The sequence below is a fragment of the Myotis brandtii genome, unplaced genomic scaffold (genome assembly GCF_000412655.1).
Source record: "Myotis brandtii unplaced genomic scaffold, ASM41265v1 scaffold87, whole genome shotgun sequence".
NCBI classification, from domain to species: domain Eukaryota; kingdom Metazoa; phylum Chordata; class Mammalia; order Chiroptera; family Vespertilionidae; genus Myotis; species Myotis brandtii.
This window is the reverse complement of record NW_005371548.1, coordinates 536,945-548,777: the sequence shown is the minus strand read 5'-3', so window position 1 is coordinate 548,777 and position 11,833 is coordinate 536,945. Positions and strand designations below refer to the sequence as shown.

The window sequence follows — 11,833 nt, the reverse complement described above, 5'->3', positions numbered from 1 at the left end:
ATATATATATTTCAGAGAGAGATAGAAACATTAATGTTGAGAGAGAATGAGAGAATCACTGGTCATCTGCCTCTTGCACACACCCTACTGGGGATCCAACCCACAACCTGGGCATGTGCTTTGTCCAAGAATCAAACCCTGACTTCCTGGTCAATGCTCAACCATGGAGCCACACCAGGTGGGGCGGGTTCAGGAATTCTTAACTAGAGAATCTTATAAATCCCCTGGAATTATGTTCAAAATTATGTGTGTGTGCGTGTGTGTACAGAGGAAGAATAGAATATGTACTTTTTTAATGAGTATGTACATTTTCCTATAATAGGGTCTATTGCTTTCATTAGATGCTCAAAGGGGTATGTAATACAAAAAAAATCATGAAGGTCAACTGGCCTATCCTATCCTATATAATAAAAGGGTAATATGCAAATCGACCGACGGCGGAACAACCAGTCGCTATGATGTGCACTGACCACCAGGGGGCAGACGCTCAATGCAGGAGCTGCCCCCTGGTGGTCAGTGCGCTCCCACAGGGGGAGTGCCGCTCAGCCAGAAGCCAGGCTCAGGGCTGCCAAGTGCAGCAGCAGTGGCGGGAGCCTCTCCCACCTCCAAGCCAGTCAGATATCCCTTGAGGGCTCCCAGACTGCAAGAGGGTGCAGGCCAGGCTGAGGGACTCCCCTGAGTGCACAAATTTTGTGCACAGTACCTCTAGTAGAATACAGAGGGGCCTTGACTTATGAGTGTCCCGACTAATAAGTTTTTCGAGATACGAGCCGTCTCTCGGCCGATTTTTTGCTTGGAGTTGCGAGCTAAAATTCGGGTTACGAGCCAGCTTCAGATACCCCACCGCTAGTTGGCGCAGCGAACGTCACAGTGAACGCCACAACATCAACCCAGCATCACGTGTCTCACTCGTTCACTTTAAGATTTGACATATGAGTAATTTGAGTTACGAGCTCCATCACGGAACAAATTAAACTCGTAAGTCAAGGCCCCACTGTATACTTTTTAAAAACATTTTGAATTACAGTTTACATTCAATATTATTCTGTATAGTTTCATATGTATAGCATAGTAGACAATCAAGTACTTTACAGAGTGGTTCCCCAATATTTCAAGTACCCACCTGGCCGCAGAGATAATTATTATGATATTATTGACTAGTAGAGGTCCAATGCATGAAATTCCTGCAAGAGTAGGCCTTCCTTTCCCCAGCTGCAGGCACCGGCTTCCCTCTGGCACCCAGGACCAGGCTTCCCTCACAGGACGTCTGGAACATCCAGTCTAATTAGCATATTACACTTTTATTATTATAGATATTCCCTATGCTATAATTTACATCTCTGTGACTATTCTCTAACTACCAAGTTGCACTTCTTAACCACTTCACCTTTTTCATCCAGGTCCTTAACTTCCCTTTTCCTCCTCCTAACCTCAGGCAATCACTAAATTCCTACTTTATAATTGTTATTTTTAAAACTAGAGGACCGGTGCATGAAATTCATGCACTGGGGGGTGTCCCTCAGCCCAGCCTGCACCCTCTCCAATCTGGGACCCCTGTGGGATCAGGCCTAAGCCAGCAGTCGGACATCCCTCTCACAATCTGGAAATGCTGTCTCCCAATGCTTGCCTGCCTGCCTGCCTGATCGCCCCTAACCTCTCTGCCTGCCAGCCTGATGCCTGATTGCCCCTAACTGCTTCTGCCTGCCAGCCTGATCACCCCCTAACCACTCCCCTGCCAGCCTGATCGATGCCTAACTGCACCCCTGCCAGCCCGATTGCCCCTAACTGGCCTCCCCTGCCAGCCTGGTCGCCCCTAACTGCCCTCCCCTGCAGGCCTGGTCCTCCCCAACTACCCTCCCCTGCAGGCCTGTTCACCCCCAACTGCCCTCCCCTGTCGGCCATCTTGTGGTGGCCATCTTATGATGACATGGGCGTGGCCATCTTGTGACCACATAGGGGTGGCCATCTTGTGACCACATAGGCGGCCATCTTGTGACCACATGGGGGTGGCCATCTTGTGCGAGGGCATGATGGTCAATTTGCATATTACCTCTTTATTATATAGGATGTTACATAAATGAACTTACCATTTGAGTTTTTGACAGGATAATTTCTTTGAGATCCATCCAATTGTTACACACATCAATAGTTCATTCTTTGTTTTCACTGAGTAGTATTCCATGATATGAATGCACCACTACATGTTGTTTAATCAATCACCTGTTGAACATTTGAATTTTTCCTCATTTTGATTATTACAAACTGATTTTGAACGTTTGTGTTCAAGTTTGATTATATTCTGTACACTTTGATTATTATGAGATGATGGATTCTATTTGATCTTATTTTTTAACAGGCAGTTACCCTGTTGAGATTTAGCGTGAGCACTGGGTATGTGTATATGCATTGGGAAGGAGTCAGATTCACCCTGGGTCCTGTGGACCTCATCCTGGCAAAAATGCAGTGTTGGTTCACACTGCATCATAGCAGATGTATGGAATGGAAGTTCAGCTCCTCTGTTGGCCCTGCTGACATTTTCTTGGTGGAAGTGAGGCATTAACTGTCACAGCCTTCTTTGCCTCCAATAGGAGTGTAAGATCAATTCTCCATTGAGCTGTTTTCACTAAGGATGGTGCTAGGAGAGGGCTGACTGACACTGGCTTTTTTGCTGCAGGGTTGTTCAACTTCCTTTTCGGCCCTATTCACCAAGGGAGGAGAAGAGGGAATGCTGGGTGCCAACTAGCTCCACCTTCCATCCCCTTGAATGACTTCTTGATGTGAAGTACAGACTCAGCTAGATCCTGCTGAACTGACGGGATGAAATCTAGTGGTTATTGGACTCACCTTGCATAGTTAGCTTTGTTAAATCTCGTTGTTGGGTAGGAGTAGAGGCACAACTTGCCCCTGGACCATTGTGACACTACTCTGACGAGAGTCAGATGCAGATTCCTGCATCATCTGGGCCAAGATAGAGTAGTTCTTTTTCAGTCCTGCCAACACTATCTGGGCGACTCTCTGTTTCTCAGCCCAGATACTGTTGGTAGGACTAGAAGGAAACTAATCTATTTCTGCCCAGATGATGCAGTGGTCGAGTGAAATGAAGTGGAAGATCAATTCCCTCTTGCCCCACCCCCTCCCCAAATTATAAACCTCAAACAATCACAAAAGGTTTGGGAAGGAGTCAGTTTTTCTTTGGCATTTTTCTAGACAAAATTATTGACAATTTTTTTTTAATTGGTAAAGTGTTTTTTAAATTTTAGCAAATTTTCTTTCATTTTCTATTGAGATGGTCATATGGTTTTTCTATTTTATGTTAATGTGGTGAGTTCCCAGTGATTTTCAAATATTAACTCTACCTTGAATCTTTGGGATAAACCTTACTTGATCATGATGTATTGTATTTTTTATACTAAAGTTTTGTTTAAAATTTCTGCATGTATGTTCATGAAGGATATTGGTTTGTAGTTATTTTTGTCACATAATTGTCTGCTTAGTTATCTGGGTAATTCTAACCTTGTAGAATGATTTGGGAAGTATTCCCTTCCCTTAAATTTTCTGAAAGGTTTTTCATAGAATTGCTGTTATGTTATCCTTAATTGTTTGGTAAAATTATCAGTAAAACCACCCTGACCTACAGTTTTCTTTGGAGAAAGAATTTTAAATAAAATTTCCATTTATTTAAGCTATAGGCTTTCTTCTATTTTCATATATATGTTTAGTGCTATAAATTTTCCCTTGAGCACTTCTTTTGCCACATCTGACAAATTATCATATATTGTGTTTTCATTTTCACTCAGTTTAAAGTACCTTATAATTTCCCTTTTGACTTCTTTGAGTTATTTATTCATGTGTTATTTGAAGTTAAATTTAAATACTGGGTATATTCCAGAGATCTTTCTGTTATTAGCATCTCATTTAATTCCACTGTGCTCAGAGAACATATATTTTATTATTTGAATCCTGTAAACATTATTGAGACTTATTTTATGACCCTGATTATAGACTATCTTGGTAAATGTTCCATATGCATGTGAAACACATATTCATTCTACTGTCATTGGTGGCAAGTTCTACAATTGTCAACTAGGTAAGTTGGTTCATAGTGTTGTTCAAGTCTTACATATACCTGCTGATTTTCTGTCTACTTGTTCTACTTTTTTTTAGAAAGGGTGTTGAAATCTCTGACGGTAATTGTCGACTTGTCTGTTTCTCCTTACAGTTCTATCAGTTTTTGCTCCATCTATTTTGAAGCACTGTAATATGTGAATGTTTAAGATTGTTACTAGTATGTCCTCTTGACAAACTCACCACTTAAAATAATGCAATGACTTTCTATGACCATATTACCCTTGATATTATTCTTAGCTCTGATAATCACTCAAGCTTTGTTTTGATTTTGGTGTTAAGATTGTACATCTTTTTCCATTCTTGTACTTGTAATTATTTGAATCTTTAAATTTAAAATATGGTTCATACAGGCAGCATGTATTTGTGTCTTCCTTTTATATACAATCTGATAATCTCTGCTTTATAACCAAGGTGTTTAGACCATTTACATTAATGTGATTATCGATATTAATATGTTTGTGTTTAACTCAACCACCTTATTTGTTTCCATTTGTCCCATCTGTTCTTTGTTCTCTTGTTCTTCTAACATTTTTTTACTGAGAACACTGAGGATTCCATTTTATCTCTTATGTTGGTTTTATTAGCTATAACATTTTTCATGGTTGTTTTGAGGTTTTTAATACATTTTTAACATTTCAGAATCTACCTTCAAGTGATATCAATGTATAGAATAAGAACTTTAAAATTGTGTGATTTTATTCCCCCTCTCCTGGCCTTTGTGCTATTACTGACATGCATTTTACTTCCACATGTATTATAGATCCCACAATACACAGTAATCTGGGGGAAACCACAAGGCTCACATTATTGTTTCCCCTAAGGAAACTTCGTCTTCCACTATCTAATGTTCAATAACTGAAAACTGTTTTTCGAGACAGAACTTGGCTGGAGAACTTGGCTGGAGATCCTGGCTAGAGAACCTGGCTAGGCTGCTGATCAACTGAACACTGTCGCAGGGTCATTCCTTCTTCGCCGACTCCGTCCACACCTTTGGGAACCCCTGGACCTGCTGGGGCTGGACCCCAACATCTGGCGACTGAACAGGCGACGTGAACATGTGCGAGCAGGAGGAGACCAAGATGGCGGCACAGGAAAACACCGGAAATTGCTGCCTCCGACAACAACTTCAAAAATACAACTAAAAGACAGAACGGTCATCATCCAGAACCACAGGAAGGCTGGCTGAGTGGAAATTCTACAACTAGAAGGAAAGAGAAGAGCACACAGACTCAGAGGAGCTACAAAAGTAAAGTGCAGAGGTACGGAGGCTCCGGCGCGCGCGGAAAGGGGCGGGCACCTGAGGACGCTGCTGTCTTTTTGAATCGGGAGGGAGTCACAAGCTCCCGACTGCTCTGAACTCCGGTTCCGGAAATCTCTGGGGTCCCAGGGCTCATACAGGGAGAAACTGGACGGTCTGGCAGCAGGCAGAACTCGGAACTTGAGGGCGGCTTTCCCTCAGAGGTGCTGGCAGCAATTACCGGGACACTGAGACGCGCGGCCCCTTAGGGCAGGGCTGAGAATCAGCCATAGCTGCTTGCTCCACCCTGTTGATTCCGAGACCCCGCCCCATCCAGGCTGCCGCAAAGCCTTTTGCATATGAATGCCCGGGTCCTTTACAATCTGACAACTACCTAACAAATTGCAGCTGGGCCAGACAGACCCAGAACTTCCAAGAGAAGGCCCAAGGCCCCACAGCAGCTTGCATTGCTTCTCAGCTGGGCCTCATCTGGGCACCCCCAAACCCCAAAAAAAGGAAGGGGAATCTGCATATCTCTTCATAGCTCCTGCTGGGTAACCTCAGGAAGAGGCTTAATTAGCACCTCCTTAGATCCAAGAGCCAGTGTACCCAGTGGTCAGAGTGGGACCACCCAGATTACAACTCCTCAGATTCATAAGGAACACACTCAGGGGGCAGACTCAGTGAGCACCAAAGCCCCACTGAAGCAAGTCTTGCCCCAGAAGGGTGTCTTCAGCACAGAAGTTCTCCCACTGCAGACACAGCTGATTCTCACTGCCAATTGGCCTGGAGGTCAATTCCTCCCAGTGACACCTAAAACAATCAAGGCATAACTACAACAAGACTGTGCACAAAGCCCACAAGGGGGTGCACCAAGAGTGTCCACCTCAGGTAACTGGGGAGGCTGAGCCACTGGGCCCTGTAGGACACCTAGCACACAAAACCACTCTACCAACACAGGGAAGCAGACAAAATGCGAAGACAAAGAAACAGGTCACAAATGACAGAAATGGAGGACAGCAAACGACTGGATATAGAGTTCAAAACCACGGTTATAAGATTTTTCAAGAATTTTATGGAAACCGCCGATAAATGTATTGAGATCCTTAAGAAATCTAGTGAGACCCTCGATGTTGTGATAAAGGACCAACTAGAAATTAAGCATACACGGACTGAAATAAAGAATATTATACAGACTCCCAACAGCAGACCAGAGGATCGCAAGAATCAAGTCAAAGATTTGAAATACGAAGAAGCAAAAAACACCCAACCGGAAAAGCAAAATGAAAAAAGAATCCAAAAATACGAAGATAGTGTAAGGAGCCTCTGGGACAACTTCAAGCGTACCAACATCAGAATTATAGGGGTACCAGAAGAAGAGAGAGGGCAAGATATTGAAAACCTATTTGAAGAAATAATGACAGAAAACTTCCCCTACCTGGTGAAAGAAATAGACTTCCAAGTCCAGGAAGCGCAGAGAACCCCAAACAAAAGGAATCCAAAGAGGACCACACCAAGACACATCATAATTAAAATGCCAAGAGCAAAAGACAAAGAGAGAATCTTAAAAGCAGCAAGAGAAAAAAAGTCAGTTACCTATAAGGGAGTACCCATACGACTGTCAGCTGATTTCTCAACAGAAACCATGCAGGCCAGAAGAGAGTGGCAAGAAATATTCAAAGTGATGAATAGCAAGAACCTACAACCAAGATTACTTTATCCAGCAAAGCTATCATTCAGAATTGAAGGTCAGATAAAGAGCTTCACAGATAAGAAAAAGCTAAAGGAGTTCATCACCACCAAACCAGCATTATATGAAATGCTGAAAGGTATTCTTTAAGAAGAGGAAGAAGAAAAAGGAACTCTTACCATTTGCCACACCATGGATGGAACTAGAGAGCATTATGCTAAGTGAAATAAGCCAGTCAGAGAAGGATAAATACCACATGATCTCACTCATTTGTGGAATATAATGAACATCATAAACTGATGAACAAGGACTGATCCAGAGATGGAGAGGCATTGATTGGACTGTCGGGCCTTGGAGGGAAGGTAGGGGAGGGCAGGGTTAAGGGGGAAAGATCAACCAAAGGACTTACATGCAAGCATATAGGTCTAACCAATGGACACGGACAACGGGGGGGTGAGGGCATGAGCGGGGGAGGGGTAGGGGGTAATGTGGGTATAAGGACACATATGTAATATCTTAATCAATAAAAAAAAATAATAGAAAACTGTTTTTCATAAAATTTGTCCAGGTTTTAGCTGTTTAAATTAGGGAGGTAAATCTAATCCGTTACTTCATTTTCATTTGAAGAATAAATCTGGCTTAATGTTTTAAATGATGGCCAATCATGAAGGCTCTATTTCACTTCAAACCAAAGAGCATTGCCTATGCTATATGGCCTTGCTGGAAGAGTCCAGTGTCTGTGTAAGAATCCCTGCTCTGCCTCTGACCAGAAAGTTCAAACTGCACTGCTTTCTTTGGTCACAAGGTGGCTCATAAGTCTATTTTCTGAATTTTCTTCAATGGTGAGATCTGGTGAGGCCAAGGCGGAGGTCCCTAAGAAATGTGGCCAGACCAAGGATGAAGAGGCAAGAGTGGGCAAGGCCAGGAAGCCCCCCCCCCACCCCCCAACATCCAGGCAAGGCCGCAAAGTCCCTCCGGGTGCCAGTGGGCCCCATGGGAAGTCAAAGGTTAAAGAACAGCTCAGCAGATGCCAAGGCCTACTGTGCTGGTTCTCAGAGTTCAAAACCCACGGCCACCAAGGGTGAGAATGGTGTGGCTTCCCTAGCCAAAAAGACAGGGAACAAGGTCCTTAAAGAGGCCCAAGGGGGCAGGGAAGAGTTGAAAGCCAAGGCTGATGCTGCTCCTAAAGACAGTGGGTCCAAAACAGTACCTGTACCATTGGCCAGAAAGACAGAGGTCCCAAGGGCCCAAGAAGGCCTGGCATACCCACCAAGGCCTCGTCGTCCAAAGGGACCAGTACGAAGGCAGAGCCAAGAGTTAGAGGCAGGATGGAGAGACTACGATTCCATTGGAGTTTTTATTCCCCAACAAACCATCACTCTATTTATTTTACTGTAAACTATTTAACAATAAGGAATTTTTCCCCTAAAAAAAAAAAGGGAAGCTGGTTAGCAGAGAGCTCTCTCTCCAGAAACTACAATCTTAAACCCACCCTTCTCTGAGGGCTTATAGGGCACCTTGGATCTGCCTATACACGGAAGACATGTACATTTTTTTCTGGGCATATGCATATCTAACCCCCTATCATAGTATCAGTTCACATGTGAGCAAGCTTCCAGTTTCTCTTCATGACAGAACTGCTAAATATCCTGAGTTCAATGAAGACAGAATGCTTCTGTTTGCCATGGAAGCTGGTGCAAATACCGGCAATCGAGAGTAAGAAGTATTGCCCTAACTGGTTTGGCTCATTGGATAGAGTATCAGCCTGCGGACTGAAGGATCCCAGGTTCGATTCTGCACAAGGGCATGTACCTTGGTTGCGGGCACATCCCCAGTGGGGGGTGTTCAGGAGGCAGCTGATCGATGTTTCTCTCTCATCGATGTTTCTAACTCTCTATCCCTCTCCCTTGCTCTCTATAAAAAATCAATAAAATATATTTTTTTAAAAAGAGTAAGAAGTATGGTAAGGCATAAGCTACTCTGTTCATCAGTTTTCTTTCCAACTTTAGTTTTTCTCTTTATAAACTTCTCTCTTGCACGAATGTGCCTGTGTCAAGCACCTGAAAGAGGGAAGGTTTGGAATTACTTAAGCATCTGATTCATGGTGTCTAGGGTTTGCTGTGTTACGTGACATTTTCACCTGTCTATTCACTTTTCCCTTTTGTTTCATTAGTGCTATTGTGATGTTATAGTCTAGAGCAGGGGTTGGCAAACTTCTTTTGTTAGGGCAGCCAGATAATAAATATGCAGGCTTTGCAGGCAGGCCATACTATTTCTTTGGCAACTATTCAATTCTGCCACTGTAGTGCAAAACCAGCCACAGACAAATGTAAATTAATAAGTATGGCTGTATTCTATCAAAACCTTATTTATAGCTACCGAATTTTGAATTTCATAGTTTTGTATGTCACAAAATATTCTTAATATTTTTAACCATAAAAAATGTAAAATTTATTCTTAGCTCATTGGCTGCCCCCCCCCCAAAAAAAAAGCAATAGGCCAGATTTGGCTCATGGGCCGTGGCTTGCCAACTTGTTTTATTTTTTAAAAAATATTCTTATTGATTTCAGAGTGAGAGGGAGATAGAAACATCAGTGATAAGAATCACTGATAGGCTGCCTCCTGCCTCCTGCACGCCTCTACTGGGGATGGAGCACACAACCCAGGCATGTGCCAACTTCCTGGTTCATAGTCAACCACTAAGCCATGCCAGTCAGGCTTGCCAACTTGTTTTGGAATCCTCACTTCTAAGTTTATTTCCACAAAAGACTATCTTAGTACATAAAATGTTTTTCACCTATTTAGCACACTCTAAGGCAGTGATGGCAAACCTATGACACGCGTGTCAGAGGTGACACACGAACTCATGTTTTTGGTTGACTTTTCTTTGTTAAATGGCATTTAAATATATAAAATAAATATCAAAATATAAATCTTTGTTTTACTATGGTTGCAAATATAAAAAAATTTCTATATGTGTCACGGCACCAGAGTTAAGTTAGGGTTTTTCAAAATGCTGGCACGCCAAGCTCAAAAGGTTCGCCATCAGTGCTCTAAGGCAACTTATTTCCCAAATTCTACTGGGACACTTAAACCCAATAATTCTCTGTTGAACTTCTCATAAAGATCTCCAGATTTGGGTGTCAATTGAATCTCCTGACATCCAACTTAGTATAATTCTTTGTATTCATAGGTTTCAGGGGGCTGGTGTGAGTAACTGTCACAGATTGAAAGTGAACTCTGTTGCCTCACACATCTTGTATACTCTAATGAACTAGGGAGGTTTCTTAGGAGAGAACTACACCTAAGGAAAGAGAACCAGACAGAAAAGATCTTTCCATGATGCTAAACAGAGGGGATTTCTCCACACTTTTATGGAATAGTGTGAGGATTCAATTCATTGGGAGTTCCAAAGAAATCAGTGTGACTTTCTCACCTTGAGGATTCCTGAACATCAATACCAAGTAGAGAGAATGGGAATGGGCAAAGCAGCAGAGAAATAGAAGTACCTATTTCTTAGCTCAGGGGACTTGAGTATAGGACACATGGCTTTAAGAAATTCCCCAAATAGCTGAAGGGAATATTTAAAGGGATGGGTCATGCATATCCAGTGGGAACAAGAGCTTGCAAAAAGCTCACAAACTTATTGCATTAACAAGAACCCACAGTAGCCCTGGGAAGTGATATTATCTTCATCTTGATAAATACAATAATTTTTAAAGAGATAGGTCTCATTATAGATCCAGAGGTAAGCTAAAGGGGATTCTGACAGGAATGTTTAGTAAGTGTTCAGATGGCTTTTATCATGTGGCCAAGCTATTCCATTAGGTAATATGTTTGGTTTTGAAAAAATGAGAAAATATAGATAAGAAAATAAATGCTTTTTAAAATTGCTTTATTAACCACAATATGTAATGAGCATCGTTCCATGCAATAGATAAAACTCCCCTGCTCACAGAAACTTACAAATTGGGTCAAAACACAACATTCAATTAGAAGCTGGTATTGGGAGACCCACAGGAAACAAGTAACACTAAAGGTTTACAAGAAGGTACATCACAAACAAGTTTAGGAAGCTGTTTCTCCCTATTAACTTCAGGGAAAACATCAGGATTCAAGGCATAAGGCAAAACTCATCGTGATGGTCATGGTGAGGGGGGTCCGTGCTAACTGCCCGCAGACTATGACTTAACTGCTTTCCCCTCAGCTTTTCCATCAGCTGCCTCATCTCCTCCCCAACTCTTTCCCTATTCTCCTGTCTCATCCTTGCCTGTGGCTCTCCAAGCCTCTGACCCCCGTCCCATCTGTACTGCAGGATGGGCTGCCTAACACGGAACCGTCTACGACTTCCTCGTGGCACACAATATTCACCAGGCTCTCCTTTATTAGCATCTTGCTCCTTTTCATCCTTTATTTCGTTTTCCTGGTTGGCATTTTCCACGTTGAGATTTTTAACCACTTGTTCCTCTTTGGACGCCATTACTCCTAGAAGATAAAAGGGGAGGGAATTCAATTTTTGGTGTACAGATCAGCACCGAGGACAGACAACTTACTACTCATCTTTCAGAGTCCTGGATAGGAAAGGTTATTTTTTAAAACTCATGTTTCCCACCTGAGAAGCTCCCTACACCCTCTAGTGGGCCTCCAGTCCCAGCTCTCCCACTTCCCTCTCACTTCTCTCCCCTTCCTCGCCCCAAACCCACCATTTCTCCTATAGATTCATCCCTAGGCTTCTTCAGGCACCAAAGTGGAGGCCAGGGGACCAGGGATGGAGGACT

General features: G+C 42.8%; 1 protein-coding gene across 1 annotated transcript; it reads right to left on the bottom strand.

Annotated features, from left to right (window-relative positions):
* Window positions 1–10,933: 10,933 nt before the first annotated feature.
* Window positions 10,934–11,576, bottom strand: LOC102261566 (protein BEX2). Its single transcript, XM_005884883.2, has one exon. The coding sequence runs from the start codon at window positions 11,533–11,535 to the stop codon at window positions 11,170–11,172; it is 366 nt and encodes a 121-aa protein (XP_005884945.1). The 5' UTR covers window positions 11,536–11,576; the 3' UTR covers window positions 10,934–11,169.
* Between the last annotated feature and the right edge of the window lie 257 nt (window positions 11,577–11,833).